Here is a 22,231-nt window from a genome sequence, read left to right as displayed (position 1 = left end):
CGGTGGAACGTGTAGAAGGGGCACCGGCCCTTGGTCGGCGTGGACAAGTTGGGCCGAAGGGCCTGTTTCCACACTGTATGACTCTATGACTTCCAAAGTCACATCACCTTACACTTGCTCGGATTAAACTCCATCTGCAGTTTCTCTGCCCATTTCTGTAGATAGTCCATATCCTGCTGTATCTTCTGACAACATTCCTCATTGTTTGCAAATCCTCCAATTTTGTTGTCATCAGTAAACTTACTCTCTAACCGATCTACATTTACGTCTAGGTCACTAATTTATATCGCAAACAGAAGAGGTCACAGCACAGATCCCTGCTGAACTCCAATGGTCACAGACCTCCAGCCGGAATATCTACCTTCCACCTCAACCCTCCGCCTTCTATGAATAAACTTCTCCTGGATCCATTCTGGGGTCAATCACTATGTTCCCTTGTTAAACATATACATTTCTAAGCACATAGTCTGCAGCAAAGTCCATCAATTAAATTGATTATGTTGTTAACTATACATTGGTTCAAATATATCAATCTATTTGGACCTTTTCTCATTTCTAAGTTGTCATACTGCTACTGCTACCTAATATCCTCCACAGAATAAGCTGAAACCCTTTTAATTAGAGATTGGGAATATTGACACAATCCTGCTTGATCAGACCATAAACTCCCAACTCCCTCTCAACTCCACCCCTCTGTGGCAAATGGTTGTTATGGAATCAGAGAATTTGCAGTTTTTATTGTATTTGACCTGACCTAGTGCTCCAGATCATATATTTATGTATTTTAATGCTGCGGCAATGGCTGCTTCCAGCTTCCACCAATGAAACGCTCACATTTGCCTTTGTGATCTCCACATTTGATTGTCAGATACACTTCTCAGAGGCCTCACTTGATCTCCACCCTATAAACCTGATATTATCCTGACCTTAGCTGCTCTTTTCCAATCTCGCACTGCCCCATTTATCCATCAGTTGCTGGCTGAATGCTCGTCTACACTGCCATCTGGTTAAGCAACGTCTTGATTTTAAAATTCATAGTCGTATGGCACAGAAAAAGGCCTTTCGGTGCACTAAGTTCATGCCAACCCATCTACCAGGATTTTATCTGTAGTCTTCTAAGACTTGGCAATTCAAGTGACCATCTAAACACTCCTTTATTGTTGCGAGAGTACTCACATCCACCAAATGTTCAAGTAATGGCTTCCAGATTCTAACTAACCTGTGGCCGAAAAATTATTTCTCAGATCTCCTCTGAACTCATGTTCTTGAGTTTTTCACACCTGTTTCCTGTTTATGCAAATCATAATTCTCCTCACATTTTCCTACATTATATTTCACCTGACTTACTTAACTACACTCACTTAACATTTGCATGCTCTCTTATCTTGTGATATATATTCTTTATGTTCGACCAGAAAGAAGCATCTCTGAATAACTGAAAGAAATAATATGTTCACCATAATTTGACCTAACCTTTGCACTGAAAAATTACTCACAGCACTTTTCTTTCATTTTAATTGTGCTGCTTACACTTATCTCTGTGGTCACAGTTGATTTTCTCCTACCTTGTAGTGAAATATCTACACTCTTGTTTCTTTACCTGAATTTAAGCAGTGGAATATGAGAAAACCTGATAAAAATGTTTCCAACAGTTGAATGAGATTTTACAAAAAACAAAGAACCAAGAAAGATACGAAAGCAGGGCTTGGGTAAGTTTAAAGGATAGATATAACTAGAATGCTTTTAACGGCCTGTGATCTGTTGTGTAGAATAAAAAGCTGAGAAAGACTAAGGAAATTCAGGATCGACAATGTCAAAAGTGACTTGTTACAAAAAGGGAGATAGAGGTCAGAAAGAGCGAAGCTGGATCAAAACCAACCGCAGTTGTGTGGAGTCCGGGAGAGCGAGACAGGAATATTAATGGTATTCATAGTATGTTTTTTCTTGCGTGATTATACATGCAATTTGTGGTCGTTCTCTAAAACTGTGGTTACATGCTGTTGTGCACAATATAATCTAGTTACGTGTACCTGTTTCAAAGGATAATCAATAACAGTTCATATCATGTAGACTAATTTCTAGAGCAGACCAAAAAGAATTGTAAACAATTGAACTATTATGTAACCTAAGAACAAATAATCGCTTACAATTGTAATTTAGCTGACAATGTGGTTACTGTGTAAATCTGAAAAAGTTATTTTGAGTTTGCAATTATAGCTTTGCATTTTAGCATTAAACCTCAGATTTATCCCAGCATGGCATAAAATGTTGAATGTGCAAAAAGAGAAGGGAGAGAATGGATATCTAACGCAGATCTTTACTGTTTATGCCTTCTGATAGAGAATAAATAAGATAGTTCTCCAAAATCCTAAGGAAATATATCTGTGTCTATTGTAACCCTCCAAAGTGCTCACATTAAACTGTGTTATACCTTCCCTCCAAACCTTTCCAGCTCTACCATTGTACTGTGGTAATATGAATAGTAGCAAATTAAGCAGCATAAATATCTTTCTCGTTAAAAATATGTTCAGTCTTTCAGCAGGGAGCACAACGTTAGCAGCAAATACAATAAAAATTGAAACTCGGAAACAAATTAAAAAAGCATTTCCATTCGCCATCATAACCCACAGTTAGGAATGATCCTATAATGACTGATGAAAATTGCTCCTTTTACCTTTTGAGGAAGATACAAGTGGAATGAATTTAACCATAAATCTTTGATATTCAGCTTCTGCAATGAGTATATTGCCAAAGCCTTAGACATTTGAAATTTGCATTTTTTATAACAAACTTTTGAGGGTTTTTTGGGGGTAAATTTTGTTCACTCAGAATCAAGTTCAAGAAAATCTAGGAGTGTCACCTGCTGTACAACACGTCTCCAGTCTTGGATCAAAGGAGACTGTGAGAAATCTGCTGGGCAGTGATGTACCAGTGCATACAACCTCAGACATCTGAAAATTATCTTCCAGATAATCAACCAACAACTACCTAATTCTTGCTACAGTAGTGAAGACAAAAGATTACCTATTAGAATGTGAAAGATGGCAGCCACAGTGCCAGCTGTGACCATGCAGAGGACAGCCTTGATCCTATCCCGTCTACTGTGAACAAATACCAGGCCCACATTCTTAAAGTCACTCATTGGCCCAGTGAAGAACTTCATGAGGGAGTAGGCCAGCCCATAGCTGGCAAGCATTTCAATTGCGTCCTCTTTTACAGCTGCTATACCCCTGTTTAGTGCCTGTTCAGAAATGGCAGGAGACAGAAAAATACAATAATTAATGTAAAATCCATAAAAGTGCATTTTAAAATATAAATTCAGTGAATTTTAACATTGTTTTACCCTACACTTATGAGAAACGTATAATTCATGCACAGTTAAGAGATTCAACTGATCCACAGAATAAATAGGAAGAGAATCATCTCAGTTTTGTTCAAGTTTCTCAATGAACCAACACTTCTAATCCAAACTGAAGCTGCACAAGTATCGACTCTTGAACATAACTGCAATTAAAAGTAGTTACAAAGGAGTATTTGTTGATCAGAATCAAAGGCTTATATCAAGGGCTCCTAAACCTCAGCCTTTTTAGGCAGTGACACAACATTCTTAAAGCTCCTACAGTATTTTATTTTACACATTTTAGCTCAAGACTACTGTGTTATCCCTATATGATTTCTTCAATATCCACAAATCTAACAATCCCTGCTTTGAATGCAATCTACGGGCAAGTTCTGCAGCCCATAAAAAGGGAGAGAATTCCACAGATTCACCAAGATCCGAGTGAATTTTTTTTATCTATACCTTAATCCCAAGTGGTCTACCTCATGTTTTGAGACCTCTGTTTCTACACTCTTCAACTAGGGAAACATCTTGCCCGAATTTTGCCAGAGCGGTTCACAAAGAATTTTGTACGAGGTCATCTCTTACACTTCCAAACTCTGGAGAACAGAGGACCAGAGGACCAGATTTCAGAGGATTGAAATATAATGCTTTCTTTGATTTATCAAAGTACATTTCTATGTTCATTCAAAGTTCATTCCTCTCATCGTACGGCTGACCTGCCATCTCTGGAAACAGTCTGGCAAATTTTAACCACACGTCCTCAATAACATGTGCACCTTCCTCAGAAAAGGATACCAAAATTGCACACAATACTTCAGATGTGGTCCAAGTCCCTATTCAGTTGGACTTAAATCCTCAACCAAGAATGACCAAAATACCATTTACATTCCTAATTGCCAGCTACACCTGAATGCTACTTTTTCAAGACTTGTGTCCAAGAACATCAACAGCTCCCATTCTCTCGCCAATGAAAAAATATTCAGCTTTTTTGCTTTTTTAAAAAAATGAAATGGATAAGCTCACATTTTTCTAGTGTACGCAATCTTCCATGTTGATGGCCACTCACTGAACGTCTCCATAACCCATGGCACGTCACTATCATTACTACGCACATTACCAATGAGTTTGGTGTCATTGGCATAATTCAAAATGTTACATTTGGACCCCAAACCAATTCATTGATGCAGATTATGACATGTGGAAGCCCGAGCACAGATCCCTGCAGTGAAGGTGATGGATTGCCAATCTGGGACAAACCCAGTTTGTTCTTCAGTCTGCAAAGACTCTATATATGATTAATTCTAAGCACAAATCCACAGTGAATGTATTTATTCAGAAATTGCTGCCTCAGCAAGGCATACATTTTCCCACCACATAAGTTAACAGATGTTTTATTTAAAAGTTCAATTTCTAAAGATTCTGCGTTCAATGTTTTTTCTTTGTGTGCTGCATTATTGTAGAGTGGAATTCTGGTGAAGTTCCCAAGTCTGTATGACTCTTACTCTAAGCCAGATGTACATGGAGGCTCAAGGCAAATAACCTGACGTTTAGTGATGAGCTTATTCGGTATTATGATGTTGATGGCTGATCTGTAATCAATGAATAGCTTCCTAAGATTGATGTTCATATTTTAAAGGTAATACAGGGCTAAATGTAGCATAAGAGAGATGTCATCCTCTATAGACCCATTTTTTTGTACATTAATTGCATGGGGTCAAGAATTCCCAAAGATTGGAGCAAATGACTTTTACTGATTTTTCAAAGCACTTCATTATGGTTAATTCTGGAGCTACTAGGCAGAAGTCATTGAGGTAGGTAATTTTATTTTTCTTGGAGCTGAATGATGGAGGTTTCCTTGAAGCAGATGGGAACAGTAGACTGTTGAAGTGAGAGTTTGAAGGCATTGGTGAATACTGTGGCCAGATTGGCGTATTATTTCAGAACCTGCCAGTGACTCCATCTGGTCAATGCTTTCCAATAATTTACCCTTGTGAAAGCAGATCTAACTTCTGTCACCAATATGCATGAGACCGAGGCAGCAGGTGTCAGAGACTTGCGCCGAGGTGGACCTTTGCTTATTTTTTATTTATTTTTTCCATATTTCAGATACAGCGCGGAAACAGGCCTTTTCGGCCCACCAAGTCCGCGCCGTCCAGCGATCCCCGCACACTAACACTATTAACACCATCCTACACACACTAGGGACATTTTTTACATTTACCCAGTCAATTAACCTACATACCTGTACGTCTTTGGAGTGTGGGAGGAAACCGAAGATCTCGGAGAAAACCCGCGCAGGTCACGGGGAGAACGTACAAACTCCTTACAGTACAGCACCCGTAGTCAGGATCGAACCCGAGTCTCCGGCGCTGCATTCGCTGTAAAGCAGCAACTCTACCGCTGCGCCACCGTGCCGCCCCTTGTCAACTCAAAAAGAACATAAAAGGCATTAAGCTCTTCCAGTAAAGATGCATTGTTGACATTCAGGCCCTGCCAGTCACCTGGCACCCACTTGATTAAATCTAGCCTCCACTTTGTTTCAGAAGTTCTCTAGGCATCCCTGATACTTTTGGCTTCTTGTACAATGCGGGATCATACTTCTAAAAAACGGTGGATCTGGTCTTCAATAGAGAGCAAGTTTTGCTGATCATCCAAGGTCTCTACTAACGACAGACCTCAAATATTTTTGTTGAAACGCAATCATCATCGAATTTGCTGATGAAACCAGCGATGTCTGCAGTATACTCATTCTTGAAGTGGCTAGACTCAGCCTTCCCACATCACCACTACACAGTAAGCCCCGATTGTAACAGACTATTTGGGGGGGGGAGTGGTGTCTGTTATTGTTGACTATCCACTGTAACTGAGTCAGGGCTTACTGAGTAATAGAGTATCATTGCACAGTGATGGAGTAACTCGGGTAGCATCACTGGAGAACATGGACAGGTGACATTTATGTTCAAGACCCTTCTTCAGACTCTTGACCTGTAAATGTGCCTGCAATAGCGGGGAGTTGACGGTCCTGCCAGCTGGCAGCCGGGGGAGAGGCGACAATTGGCGGAGTCATTGGCTGCGGCACGTGGGCAGCCGGAGTGCAGGTAAGAGTTGGTGGTGGCGGCGCCAGGAGGCGGCCGAATAAGATGTACGAGCTGATGGTGGTGGCAGTACGTCCAGCCTGGAAGCAACTGGAGAGGCATGTGGGTCAGCATCGGCAGTCCGGCCTGCGGTGAAGGTTGGTAAGTCTGTCCGCTATAACCAAAATCTGTTATAAAGAGATTCTTAATAACAATGACGAAGAAGGATCTCGACCCGAAACGTCACCCATTCCCTCTCTCCTAGATGCTGCCTGACCTGCTGAGTTACTCCAGCATTTTGTGATACCATAATAACAATGCTTTACTGTATTACTCTTTTCATTGGTGCCTCGCATTTCTGTCTCAGTCTTTAGACTGGCAGAAGCAAAACTGACAGATGATCAAAGTGGCCAAAAATAGTGCGAGGAATGGAATGAAATGGGTAATTGATAGTTGTATAGCTGTGATCAAGAGTGATTACCTGGCATGAAGCTGGAGCTACAGTATTTGTTGTGTACATTAACTTGATTGAAGTCACTGGCGATAACGAACAGGGCATCAGAATTCACTGTCTTGTGAGAGCTAATGACAGAGTATAGATTTTCCAGTGTCACTTTGGTGTCGGTTTGGATGATACGTACAATGCTGACAAGATGATAGAGGTGAATACCATTCCAGGTTAGTCAGCTAAGACTGACACATCAGTGCGCCCAGAAACACTGACCAAAAAGCAGATGCTACCACTTTTCTCCTTGCCTGACGATACTGTGCAGTCCGTACGATAAATGGACAACACATTGGAAAACACGATGGTTAATACACAAAAGGACACAAAGTGTTGGAGTAATTCAGCAGATCAGGCAGCATCTTCTCCTCATGTGTTTTCTTCAGGAGCTCCGGTTTCCTCCCACACCCCAAAGACATACAGGCTTGTAAGCTAATTGTCTTGGTAAAATTGTAAATTGTCCCTTGTGTGCAGAATAGTGTGCGGGTATCGCTGGTCGGTGCAGACTCGGTGGGCCTAAGGGCCTATTTCCGCATTGTATCTCTAAACTAAACACGTTCATGAAGTAACATTGGCAGAGAACTAGTCATGGAGTTTAACACTAGGAGTACGAGCTATCTCTGTCCCTATTCCAGTGACCTCACTGGCCTGACCACATTAGTACTGTGACCCACAAACATGGCATCAGCACTTACAATACCACACTCAGCAATACTGCAACATTCACATGGAATCCACAGCTGAAAAGTTATTCCATTACAAAATGTATCACATGCCATTCTCAACCACAAACGACTGTTTCAAAGTTCAGACTCCATTCCATTCTTCCACTTCCTCTGTCCCTATCGCATTTGCTCAGATGACAAAACATTCTGCACAGCTTCCCTCTTGCTTAACTGTGGTCCCCCCCCCCCCCCCCCCCACACCACTGTGGATAAAGGATGTGATAGTTACTCATCCATTTCCCATCCCCCTGCTCTTATCCCCTCTCCCTCTCCAATAGACTTCCCTGGATTCTCATTCCCACCCCACCAACCTCTCTTTTCCAGGAATCATCCATCACATTATCTGGCAGCTTCAAAAATATTCCACCAGCAGACTATTCACCTACTGTAGAAGAAAAAAATTAAATCTTCATTTACTTAATTTTGATCGGAATTAAACAAGGTAATGAAAGGGTGTGCAAATGTGGCAATTGGCATCTCTCGTTGACCAGGTGCAGAAGAAGATCATGGGAATTTGGCTAAACAAGTTTCAGTCGCATTATCTTTTCTTTGGGAATGCAAAGCATGGCGAATAAAGCCCAACAAATTAGGACACAAATAAGGGAGCCTGTTTCTCAGTGGAAATTTACTGAATGCTGGATCACAATAGTTGACTCTGTAATTGCGGTAACTATTGTGATAAAAAACACAGCAGCAATAGCTGGGTAGACCCCCACCTCTAGTAGCACAGAAACATTGCAGTAAATGGTGGCTTATGATTGGCTCAGAGAGGGAGCAGTGGCGCGGCCTGCTTGAAAGATGAAGTAAAATAATGTCAAGATGCCCTTGTATTATGTTTGACGTATTAACCATCTGTTGTTGAATAAGATTAACATAAACAAAAAGTATATTATGTCCAATTACATAATTAATACCCATGTAGTAGATAGTAATAACAGGAAAACATGTAGCCAAGGACAAAGTATATTTTCGTATAGTTGTATCTAACAAAATAAATTTGTTTACTGCACTGTATAACTGTCGGCTAATTCTGCTGCAAAGACAGAGAACTGGTGAGCAGTTAACTGCCACCATCTCTCCATGATATCATGCAATAAAGCCTCTTGAAGATAACCTCGAAGTCTCTGTTTTTCCTTCAATTTTCCTCAGTCAATTTCCTCGACACATACACATCCCTTCAGGATTACAAGGGATTACACCAGAGTACCTGCACAGTGCAAACTCCACACAGACAGCACAGGGAGCGAGAATAAAATTGGGTTACGGGACAGGAAAACAGCAGCACAACTGTAGTGCCAGAGAGCCAGGTTTGATCCTGTCTATGGATGCTGTGTGTATGGAGTTTGTACATTCTCCCTGCAACCGCATAGGTTTTCTCCGGGTGCTCTTGTTTCCTCCCAAACTCCAAAATGTACTGGTTTGCAGGTCAATAGGCTTTGGTAAAATTATAAATTGTCCGTAGTGTGTCGGAGAATAGTGTTAGTGTACAGGGTGATCGCTGGTCAGCGTGGACTCAGTGAGCCAAAGACATGTTTCCGCACTGTATCTCTAAAGTACAAAAGTAAAACTCAGGAATCAAGTTCACAGAGGAAAGTAAAACCACACCTGGCCTTTCTAATATTTAGTTGGGAGGAAATGTCTGCGTATTGGAGAAGCAGTGTGACAAATTAGGGAAGAGATTGGGGTGCGAGCAATGGGGGAGGAACGGAGAGCCATTTGTGTATTGCGTCAGTAGCAGAAGCCTGATGGAGGGATTTAAATATGGAATTGCAGCAAACATGCACAGACTTGGGAAGCAAAACCACCACAGACTTTGAAGAGGAAAGGGAGACTAAAAATATGGTCGCTGTTTACAAGTTCAATCTGGTCAACAGTGGATTTTTATTTCAAGGACAAAGTTAATTACAGCAGATTGAGTGAAAGGGCAACCTTGACTGAGGAAACATAATCTGCTTGCGAGGACCATTAAGGGATGTTAGGTGGACAGCAGTTCACTGCGAGTGGAATCAAGAGTGTAGGGGGAGAATCTTTGTGACAAGAATATTTTGGGGAGAGCACAAGGAGAGAAAGATAAGAGTTAAGATTAAGACGATAGGAAATGTTATGGAAATTTAGCCATGTGACTCTGGCGATAAGTAGCGGGTATTATCAATAACAGTGGCAAAAAATGAAGTACTCAAATGTTACTGGAGGTGAGGGACAGAAGGCGATCATGAAGGTGTGAGACATTTTGCGGAATGGATGATAGGGGTTTTTTTGTCAACCTTCTGTCTACGATACAAATTTGCCTCCCTTGGACTTGTCACAGCTTGGATAGGAAAAGCACACAGGAAAAGGCAAGAGAATGAGAGGGCAAGAGAGTGAATGAAGGTTTGGTTAAACAGAAGTGGGAAATGAATGGAAGGCCAAAGGTTAGACAACTGAGAATTTAAAAATAAATGAAGAGGCCAAGGTTTTTTCCAGGATCAGAAACAAATTAAAAATTAATTTGGTGGTAGTTGTTGTTACAGATGATCAAATATATCCTCAAAGTTCTAGAATATTCGGAGTTCAATGTCAAATTTATTTTATTTTGTGTACGACAGCTTTGTGTTCCTTTCCTGGCTAAAATTCAATGTTGATCTGTAATGTGAAGCTAAGATACGTTAGCCTCTAAATAATTTAAGAGGTTAGCAGTTACAACAAAGGGGATGCTCAATAGTAGCAGGAAAATGTAATTTGTGCTACACTTGCAATTCATTTCATAGTTTACCAACTTCATGTATTTTATCATACTCCAAATCAAGCGCGAGGGGAACTGATTACCCAAACATCACTTGCTCAAATACTAAAATATAGAATTATCTAAGATTCTTTCACTGTGATGTGTGTAATGAGGGAGTGCATTATGCAACGTGAAAACACCGCGTAATGATGACTGTGACGTCAAGTATCTTGGGCAATGCACTTACACAAAAATGCCCGAGCACAACAAGAGGGGCACATTCAACCATCGCTGTGTTACAGGAAAACAACCATTTGAAAATTCAATAGCATTTAAAGCTCAAGGTGTCAGGTGCTACCAAATTTGTAAAAGGAAGGCCTTTCTTTCAGAAGAAATCAGTGAGGTTTGGGAACACAAGCAGGTCCGGTGAGCAGTGGGGAGAAAGTTCCAAAGGTGCCGAGCACCAAAGCCTGTGATCATTTGTCTTGGAGCTGCAGGTGCATGTTATTCAAGTCATATGGGGTTAATCGAATAATCAGTGGGTGGGCGAGCAGAGAATCATTAAGCAAAAGTCGTAAACTTATTTATGATTGATGAAATGGCGGCGCTGCCATAGCAGCTGCGGCTTACCTGCGGTCCATTTGTCTTTGTGTTTTGTTGTTTTTTTGTGTCTTAATTGTCGATGTGATGTCGTGTTTTTGTGTTTGAGTACTATGTTTGGGTGTGGGGGGGAGGGGGGGAACTGTAAAATTGTAAATATGTGTCCCTTCCGAACGGAGACCCGACCTTTGTTTTCTGGGTGGTGTCTCCGTTCCTGCTGCGGCCTACCATCGGCCCAACTCCTGGAGCTGGCGGCCTCCAGGGCTCTGGTTCACAGAGCCCGCGGATCGGACTTACCATCAGTGGAGCCGGCCTTCTTCGGAGGCTGCGGGAGCGGCTGCGACTCGCCTTAGGCTCGGGCCGCATGTATGCCGACATCGGGAGCTCCGGCAGCGGCAGCGTGTTCGCCCGCCCCGGATTGCGGGGCTTGGGTCGCGGACATTTCACCGTCCGGCGCGGCCTAAAATAGGCAGCGGGATTTCTCTCTGCTGGGCGGGAGCCACGACCGCCCCGACGTGCAGCAGCAGCGGCAACGACAGCGTGTTCGCCCGCCCCGGATCGCGGGGCTTGGATCGGCCCGCTGCCGACCTTTCACCGTCCGGTGCGGCCTGCAGCCACAACAACCTGACCGCGGGAGAAGACGGCAGGGGAAGGGAAAAGACATTGTGGCCTTCCATCACAGTGAGGAGAGGACTGGAGGAGACTCACTGTGATGGATGTTTCTTTTTTTTTGGTGTGTTTTTGGGGTTGTGTAATTTGCCTATTTTAATGCTTTATTGTGTAATCTGCCTAATTTAATGTTTTATTGTTGGACTGTGGGTGACTGAATTTCGTCCAAAAAAATCGTTTTTTTGGATGACAAATAAAGCTATCTTGAATCTTGAAAGGGTGAAGCAAAGGTGTGACTGAAGGGTGGTGACGGATGGTGTATGGGGGGTCAATAGAAGGTTGATAAGATAAAGAAAATCCACCTTAATCAGGTTCTTTGCAGCCAGGTGGAGCAAAATCTTGGGCGGAACGATCCAAGCAGCAAGTGGAGCTGCTGGCTCACAGCAAATAGAAACCCAGGTCCAATTCTAAGCTCGGGCATTTCATGGAATTTCCCTCCAAAAGCTCCACTTTCCTCCCAAAAGACGTGGTTGGTAAATAAATTGACCAATGTAAATTACCCTTTGTGCATCAGACAGTGGTAGAATTTCAAAGAATGGAGGGGGGAGGGGTGGTTAGGGTTTGGTGCAAAAGCAGGAGTGTGGTGGAATACTCAACACTTGTCAGGATGAACTTCAGTGATACAAACAACGTTATACCAACCACAGCCAAATAGATTATTTGATTAAGACCTCTTTCTACAGCCAATACATTTCATCAAGGCACACTGTGACACTGAATTTACTAAATCAGCCAATCACCCAGGAAAATCCAATCAGCTTGCTGATGTCCTTCACAGAATGAACTAATTACCCCAACTCGCCCGTGATGCAGTGTCAATTACATGAGGCCCCACCAAAAACTGATCATGTGCTAACTTTTGGTCTGCATTTAAGGAACATTGCATAAGAATATGAGAAAGACAAAGAGGAGGAGGAGGAGTAGGCCAGTCATCTACTTGAGTCAACTCCATCATTCAACAAGATCATGGCAATCCAATATTGGCCTCAACACCTAGAAAAAGTAACTAGTAACTTTGGGGAGCAAATCTATTAAGTAATAAAAAGCATAGGAAAAATAAAAAAAACAAAAGAATCTTGGGGTCACAGTGCATGGAACTCAAAGGGTTAGCATTCAGGTATCTTTAAAATCAAGTGAGGAAATTCAAAGTGCTTAGCATGGGTGAAGAGTGTTGGCAACTAATAGAACCAAAATATCCTCTGAATTTGATAGCCTGGACTCTAGTGTTACCTGCTGAATGACTGGAGGTGTACAAATGACTTTTGCAGAGCTTCCCTACATAAAAATTAAACATAAGAACTTTGCTTAATTGTATGTGAACATGGGATGCCCCTGATGAGTGCTGGCCTCACCAGCATTTTCCCAAGTGCTCTTCGTGGAATCCAGCAGTGTCAATGGCAGACAAGTTGGAATTTATCTCATAGATCAGCACCAAATTTGGATGATCCATCACTGATTATGAATTGTGAGCAATGGTTTCGATCCTCTTGAAGTTGAGGTCTGGTAAGTGACTGGCACCTATGGATTGACACTACTATAGTTAATACATTAAGATTAAAGGCCAGGTATCTCAGCAGTAGGATGTGAAAGCAGTAGTTAAAATACAGAATTTGAAATAAACAGAAATTACAAGACCACAGAATACATTTGCTGGTCTGCCCACTATACATGAATTTAAAAGACATTATCTTTATCACCTTAACACAGGCAGGTAGGATTAGTGTAAACGGAGCATGTTGGTCAGCGTGGGCAAGTTGGGCCGAAGTGCCTGTTTCCACACTGTGCGAAAGCATTTAAGGAACATAGTAAAAATTTAGCATGTAAAACTTGCAGTGGGTTGATCGACATAAATGTGCTGTTATGTGGTGGTGAATAAACAATGACTCCAATCCTGCAACGTTCATGTATGCGGCCCTGTAGGGGCGACGCAATTTTTTGTGAATGAAAAATGCCATCCAGGAAGTCAGACAGGAAAGGTTTTGATGCTAGCCAACAAGCAAGAAGCCTAGAGAGTGGGAGGGGCCAATGGTGCATCAGGGCATTATTGGTGTTGCAGACGGGTAGAAGAGTGGCGATGGGGATGAGAGGAGAGAAATTTGACAGCAAAAGGCAAATATGGGACATGGCTCATTGGGATTACAGCCAAATATGATGCTGTTAGAACATGGTTATCTTGGGAGCGATCAAGGACAAGACTGGAAATACACCAAAATAACTAGCACCATGTGATATAATTTTGTGCCTCTTTTAATGTGGTGACACACCAGTAAAACCACACATTTGTAAATGAAGTCTATTAAATGATTAATCTAATACACCAACCCAGCATTGCTAAATATTTGCATTTCTGTTCAGTGGTTATTCAAAGGTTATTAACAAACAAATAAGCTCCTCTTTTTTCTAAATAAAAAAAAGAGCACCTTTGGGTATCCTCCATTAAGATGGTACATATTTTCAGTAGGTCTCATACGATGATATGTATGTATGATAAGCTTGCTGGAACTTAAACTGGAGGATAACAACTGGTTCTGGCTTTGTGTGAACGTGACTCAAATGATAAAATAAAGTTTCAAAATCAGTGAAATACTGTGAAAATAATGCAGGAAAACAAATGGAAATAGGCTAAACATCAAAATATGACAGATCATTTTAAATGATGCTGGGTCCACTTGTTGTTTGTCATCTATATTAACAATTTGGATGACAATGTTGTGAACATGGTTTGTGTAAAATTGGCGGTAATGGTACAATTCAGAGTGAAAAAGGTTACATATGATTACAACAAAATCTAAATAAAATGGGGAATTGGGCCACAGAATGGAAAATCAAATGTAACTGGTGCATTTTGGTCAGTTAAAGCAGGTTGGAGTGTTGTAGATCCGGTACAAGTACATAGATCCCCAAAAGTGGAAATGCAGGTAGACAGGGTAGTGAAGAAGGTGTCTGCTACACTTGCCATCATCAGCCACGACAATAACTTCATTATTACAACTCTTGGGATGCTACGTTAAAACTCTACAAATCATTGACGAGACTGCCCTTAGAGTATAGAGTGCAGTTCTGGTTTCAAATGCATGAAGGACATTATTAAACTGGAAAGGATGCAGAAAAGATTCACACGGATGTTACCGGAACTGGAAGGCATGAGTTATAAAACAAGATTGGATAGGCGTAGACCTTTCCCTGGAGTAGAGGTTGAGGGGTGACCTTACAGTTTTATAAAATCATGAGGGCCATAGATTAGGTAGTATATATCTTGCAGCCCAGTGGTATGAACATCGACTTCTCCAACTTTAGATAGTTCCTCTGTCCCTCTCTTCCCCTCCTCCTTCCCAGATCTCCCTCTATCTTCCTGTCTCCACCTATATCCTTCCTTTGTCCCGCCCTCCTGACATCAGTCTGAAGAAGGGTCTCGACCCGAAACGTCACCCATTCCTTCTCTCCTGAGATGCTGCCTGACCTGCTGAGTTACTCCAGCATTTTGTGAATAAATGCCATAGATTAGGTGAATGGTTAGTCTTTTTCTCAAAATAGGGGAATTTACAACTAAAGGGACAGATTTAGGGCGAGTGGGGAAGGATTTAAAAACAGATCCTGTTTTTCACACAGAGGGTGGTGGGTATATGGGACAAGCTGCTCGAGGAAGCTGCAGAGGCAAGTAAAATTAAAGCCATTTAGACAGATACTTGGATGGTAACAGTTTTGAAGGATATGGGCCAAATGCAGCTAAATAATAGCGCAGGGAAACAACTTAATCGGCATGAATGAGTTTGGTCAAAGGGCCTGTTTCTGTGCTGTACAACTGATTTTTTCAGACATACCACAGCTCTGAAATCAGTGAATTGCAGGAGTTTCCAGGTTCTGATAGAATACAGCATTTGATAGTACAGTAACCATCATTATAATGGACCGTGGTGGAAAGGGGAAGGCAGGTGGGGGGAATGGTGTCCATTGTTGCCGATTGTCCAGTATAACCAAGTAAGAGATGACCAAGTAATAGAGTATCATTGCAGAAGCAGCAGAAACAAAGAACTGCAGATGCTAGTTAATACACAAAAGGACACAAAGTGCTGGAGTAACTGAGTGCTTCAAGCAACATCTCTGGAGAACATGGCTAGTGACATTTCAGGTCAAGATCCTTCTTCAGACAGTCTGAAACTGAGCCGGGCATCCAGATGAGTTGACGACATGGGCCTGGAGGTGGCTGGGGGAGAGGCGAGGATCAGCGGAGTCATTGGTCACGTCCCGCGGTCGGCCGGAGTATAGGCAAGGGTCTGCGGAAGCGGTGGCGACAGCAGACTCGGCCTGGAAGCGGCTGAGGAAGCTGTGTGGACAAGCAGTGCTGGCAGTAGCTCCGGGCCATTGGGGTGGCGGAGTGGCAGGGTGAGGAATCCCTGTCCTGCCCACTGAGCGTTCAGGATGAAAGGATCACGATCTTCAACGTTAACTCTGTTTTTCCATCCAAATTCTCTATCCTGCCTAACTTGCTGAATATACAAAGTCCTTTTTAAGCAGGTAAAAATGTAATTTGTTATTGCAAGCTAAAAATACTAAAGGCTTCCAGGTAAGAGAAAACGGCCTTTAATAACTGGAAATCTGCACTCACTCAGCCAAAGTTCACATGTAAATGAGTGGTTAAAAAGTGTGAAAGATTGAAGTGTAGCTCGTCATGGAGGGCCCAGAAAAGCATCTTATCAATCTGCAGTGCAGGCTGGACCCTTCACACCAAGGGATATAAATATACATATTTCTTTTAAAAGGTAGGTGGGCAATTTGATAAAACAGTCAAAAAAAATCCTGGCTTTATTATAAATATTGAAATGTGCAAAAGCAAAGAAATTACATTAAACCCTTGCAAAAATACTGGTTAGGCTTCAACTGAATTATCTTCCATACTTCCATGCTTTAAAGAATATTTAGCTTTTAAAGAGATGTTTGATACCAGGAATAAAAGATTTTATTTGTGCCATGACGAGAAGAACTAGGGTAGTTCTCCTGAGCGAAAGGAAGGTTATCGAGTTTTTTGGTGCTCAATACAAAGACTTAGATTAAATAAATATGGGGAATCTCATTCCAGTCACAGAGGGTCAGTAACGAGGAGACATCCGAAGAAACAGATGAAGTGAATTTTTTTTGCATTGAATTATGTTCCAATAAGTACTTCTAGAACATAGGTAAAGCAAAAGGGAATGTGAAATAATACATTTTTAATTCATTTATGGGATATGTGCAAGGCTATGATTGCCTAGGGTTTGGTGAGCCAGTTTCTTGAGCCTCTGGAACCCATGCTTACTTCCATGGCACTGCAGAGCCTCAGGGTTCAGACAAAGCAATGTATACAGAACAGTAATACATTTTCAAGTCAGGATAGTGTGCAACTTGGAGGGGACCATGAAGTGACATTGTTCCAATGTATCTGCTGCTCTTGCTATTCTAAGGAGTAGACATTGTAGGTTTCAAAGGCACGACACCCACACGATACTTTGATCTGCTCTTGTGTCACAGTATTTTTTACTGTGCCAGTTGAATTTCTGGTCAATGGTGACCCCCAGGATGCTGGTGTGGAAGACAGCAATAGTAATAGAATTGAGTATTAGCTAAACTTATTGGAAGTGGTCACTGCCTGCCACGAGTAATGCATGAATTGTGCTAGCAGCTTTTTGGGCAGCACAGCAATGCAGCAGTAGAGTAATGCCTTACAACACCAGACACCCGGGTTCGATCCTAACTATGGGTCAGTACGGGAATTACATTCTCCCTGTCACTGCGTGGGTTTTTTCTGGGTGCTCCGGTTTCCTCCCACGCTCCAAAGATGTGCAGCACAGGAATGGACCCTTCGGCCACAAACTGCTGAACATGATGCCAAAATAAACTAATCTCATCTGCTTACACATTATCCATATCCCTCCATTCCTTACATATCCATTTGTCTATCTAAAAGCCTCTCTAATGCCACTGTAGTATTTGCCTCCACCGCCACACCTGGCAGCACATTCCTGGCATCCACCATCCTCTGTGTAAAAATAAAACTTGCCCACACATCTCTTTTAAATTTTGCCCCTCTCACCTTAAAGCATGACTTTGACAGTTGCACTGGGAGAAAGGTTCTGACTGTCTATCTTATCCGTGTCTCTCATAACTTTATATACTTCCATCTGATCCCCCCTCAACCTCTGATGCTCTAGAGAAAACAATCCAAGTCTGCCTAAACTGTCCATGAAGCTAATTATGGTAAAGCTCTTCTGTGCCCTTTCCAAAGCCTTCATATCCTTCCAGTAATGATGCAACCAAAACTGCACACAATAATCCAAATGTGGCCTAACCAAAGTCTCAAAGAGCTGCATCATAATAATAATAATAATAATATATTTATTTTATATAGCGCCTTAACACATGCACAAAGCGCTTTACAAATACAATTAACATAGAAACAGACAAACAGACAAACTATCCTGACGGAAAAGCGGCGAATAATCAACGCCAGCGTCCTCTCACGTCAGGGTCCGGCAGTAGACATTAAAGAACACAAGACACACAGGTACAATTTTTTACACAAAACAGCCATCACAGTGATTGCTCTAGGCATACCCTCACTGTGATGGAAGGCAAAGTCTTATCTCCTCCTCGTTCTTCTCCCGTGGCGCCACGAGGCGATCGAGGCTCCCAACCCCTTGAAGCCCCCACCGGGCGATGGAAAGTCCCAGGGCCGAGCCGAGCAGGCCGATGAAAGTCCTGAGCCCCCACCGGGCGATGTAAAGTGCTGCGGCCGAGCCACGCAGGGCGATGAGAGTCCTGAGCCCCCACCGGGCGATGTAAAGTGCTGCGGCCGAGCCACGCAGGGTGATGAAGGGCCTGCGGGCGGGTCGATCGTGCCTCGTGCTTCGGGGCGGTCGAAGCTGCTACGGCTGGAGCTCCCAAAAGCCGGTCGCCAGCCAGGGACCTGCGAACTCCCGATGTTGCGGTCTGCAGGGCCAACGGCCGAAGCCTCCGAGATGGTAAGTCCAGGCCCTGCGACCGGAGTCTTCGAGGTCGATCCCAGCTGGAGGCCGCCGACTCCACGATGTTAGGCCGTTGCGCGAACGGAGATACGACACGGTAAAAGTCGCATCTCCGTTGAGGAGGAGATTTAAAAAAAGGTTTCCCCCAACCCCCCCACCATCCCCCTACATACACAGAATTAAAAATAAAACAAAACGTACATTTAACATCAACAATGACAAAAAAACCACTTCTGACATCATGACTTCTTGTCTCGTATACTCAATGCCCTGAGCAATGAAGGCCAGCATACTATACACCTTCTTTACCACCTCTAGGTTGGTTAATTGCCTTAATAATTATGGTGGAGTGAAGGATTTAAAAAGGCTGTGAGTTTACAGACTATAGTGGAACACAATTCTGGTGTTATTGATGGCCCACAGTATCATACAATATCCTGTCAAATCTTGAATGCCATGTGTTCTAAAATGATCCCATGCGTCACACATGATGGTTGCCCTTGGTACAAAGACTACACGAGTGCTACTCATATAGATGCATCAGCAAGCAACAGTTGCGAGAGGAGATGTAGCGATTAAATAGCTATTCCTCATGCCGATTTGCTTACCATCTGTCTGCTAGCTCAGCCTTGCCACTGTTTTTGTCACAGAATTCAGCACCACAGGACACGGATCAAGCCACTGCCGCTACTAGTGGTGAAGACCAAAGTCTCCCAGAATTGAGAGGAGGCACTGGGAGATGATGGAAGGTTGCTTTACAGATTAGAAGCCTGGGGCAGCTGTGCAAGGATCAGGGATGGGGTGCTGGATGTTTATGATATACATTAACTTGGATATTCATGTAGGAAATGAAATTGGCAAGTATGCAGATGACACAACTATATGTGGCATTGTAGATAATGAGGATGACTATCTTCAACTACAGCAGGGTATTCATCAGTTGGAAAGTTGGCAGAACAATTGCAGATCGAATTCGATCCTGACAAGTGTGAAAGAATACATTTGAAAGTTCAAATAAACAAAAGACATAGTAAATGGAAGTGCCCTGGACAAGAGTCCATGGATCCATGAAAGTGCAACACAGGTAAATAGAATAGTGAAGTGGCAGATGAAATGCTTGTCTTCAGATATGCATGCGGCTGAAGACTCCTAGTGAGCGCCACGGCCTTCAGGGGTAGCTGTCGAGCAGACAAGACCACGGCTGACCACAAGACCCGGTGGACTGCAGCCTGTAGGGGCTATCCACCGAGGCGGCCCATGCTCGGAGGACCCAGCGGACCGCAGACTGGAAGTGGAGCCAGCCGAGCTGCTGCTATCCATGGACCCAGCGATGCTGACGGATGCGATGGGACAGGAGCGAGGCTGGTAGGAAATGAAAGGGAACCTGGTCTGCCACGCCTTCAAGGTCAGCTGTGGGAGGCACCCCCCGAGGCACAAAGGTGGACAGGCAAGGAGAGGACATCGGTTGCTGATCAACCAAGAAAGGCAATGACTGGAGGCCCACAGCAGCCTTGGGCTTGTCTGTTGCATGGGGATCAGTAGACTATTTCTGTTCAATTGCTATTTGGGGATGTGATTAGGTGTGGCAATAGTCTACAATAGTCTTACAATAGTTTGTAAGAAAATAACTTCACTGTGCGCCTGCACTTCGCACATGCAACAATATAGCAGCATTGAACAGAGGGAAAGAAGCCGTTCAAGTCTAAAGGTATGCTCTTTCTAGTTTCTGTATTCTCTGTCAGACAAATTGGGGTGAAGGAATAACCGGGCGGGGTAAGACATCTTTGATTATGTTGGCAGCGTGAAGTATAAATAGGAGTCAATGGTGGCGAGTCTGGTCTGTGTGATGGACTGGGCAACATTCACAACCCTCAGCAATTTCTTGCAGTCTTGCATGGAGCTGTTCCCAAATCAAGCTGTGATGCAACCCGACAGTATGCTTTCTACAGTACGTTTTAATCTGTACAGAAATGCGACTCATCCACATCTTTCTTCAAGCACCTACCAATTTATGCTGCTAATTTCCCTACAAGGACACCAGGCCTCTCAAATCTTTTTTCAAATCTTCCCATTTATGATATTCATTCATCTCCACATTAAACTCTATTGGCCACATTTCAACTATTCTGTCTTTATTTTCCTAAAATCTAGTTATGCTCTATATTATCTGTGGTATTGGCATGTTTTATCCATCTACAGGCATTATAATGCCTCTCCTCACCCAAGTTTACTTTGGCCCTGAAACATAAAAAGTAGGTCTTGGCAAACAAATACTGCAAACCACCTTCCCGATCAAAAAACAATTAAATGTAACCCAAGCCCTCCTCTTCTTCTTGTTGCAGTGGTAATTCTGTATCCTTGACCCAACTTGTATCTAAATTCCATTTTCTTCCTAAGAGATCGCATGGCACGGTCCAATTTCTTAATGTCCAAATGTACCATATATATGTCACAGTCTTTTGGTCGGATGCAAATTCCTTTAACAGATCCACATTTGCTCTTTTGACAAATTCGTGCCATTTCAACAAAACCATTATTTTCACTACTAACATTGAAGTGCCAGGACCACATGACCGGGCCTGGTTCCTTTGTCTTGAATGTCCTTCCCTGCTGCTATTAAGACTCCTGACCCAATTACCCATTCCATACCCCCTTCCCCAGAGGCGCTGCCACGTAAACTCACTCTTAACTGCTTTATTTGGTTATTCAGTTATTGCACTTTATTTTTATATAATGGTGGATATGATAATGAACTAATCTGAATATGAATCCTTGCCACTCGACCAAGACCTTGTTCTGTGTGGTCAATGGAGTGCTTGGTGTCTAATAGCCATCATACATGCAGGAACGGGGTATTGATTTTAGATGATCAGCCATGATCATATTGAATGGCAGTGCTGGCTCGAAGGGCCGATTGGCCTACTCCTGCACCTATTTTTCCAAATGTTTCTATATTAAAATAAACCAGTATCTACCCCTTCTCTATGCTGATGCAGAAGAAAGTCATCCTTGACCCCAAAGGGGCTGCATAATATTAGCAACCTTCCAGTATTCCATCACCTCTTCTGTATCCAACAACAACTTTAAAATAGTGATTAAAGACTCTACTTATAACATACAATATATTGTAATACTCTGGTCTCCATTACAACTCTCTCAATAACATACCATGTTTAATAATAAAGCACCTATTTTAATCATGAACACTATCTGTACCCAAAGATTCCCTTTGGGTTCTTGGTAGGCCATCTTTTTACCTCCTACATTTGAGGTTTAAATGCTTATAAAGATGGTAAACGTTCAATATTATTGGTTGATGGACTTCACCTCCCATACTAAGATAGCAGAACATACTGAATGCAGAAAGACATTGTCCTCTGACAACAGCCTTGAAATGAAGTATCCCAAAGCCTTGTTAGTAATAGTTGGGGACTTTAACCTGTTTAACCTCAAGAGTGTGGTACCAAAACTTCTATCTAAATACCCTTGACCACTGCTACACAACCCATTCGTCTTTTATAATTGACCAGCATTTTCCCCACCAATGATGTCAGACGAACTGGTCTATAATTTCCCGTTTTCTCTCTCCCTCCTTTCTTAAAAAGTGGGATAA

General features: G+C 42.6%; 1 protein-coding gene across 2 annotated transcripts in view; it reads right to left on the bottom strand.

Moving 5' to 3' along the window:
• Positions 1-22,231, bottom strand: part of LOC144604955 (progressive ankylosis protein homolog B-like) — a 90,599-nt gene that overhangs the window by 54,631 nt on the left and 13,737 nt on the right. For both annotated transcript variants that reach the window (XM_078419877.1, XM_078419887.1), the window contains exon 2: positions 3,025-3,241. In XM_078419877.1, the coding sequence (XP_078276003.1) occupies positions 3,025-3,241 (217 nt within the window). The remainder of the gene's footprint in view (positions 1-3,024; positions 3,242-22,231) is intronic.

This window comes from Rhinoraja longicauda, chromosome 2 (genome assembly GCF_053455715.1).
Source record: "Rhinoraja longicauda isolate Sanriku21f chromosome 2, sRhiLon1.1, whole genome shotgun sequence".
Lineage (NCBI taxonomy): Eukaryota > Metazoa > Chordata > Chondrichthyes > Rajiformes > Arhynchobatidae > Rhinoraja > Rhinoraja longicauda.
This window is presented reverse-complemented; position numbering and strand designations above follow the sequence as displayed.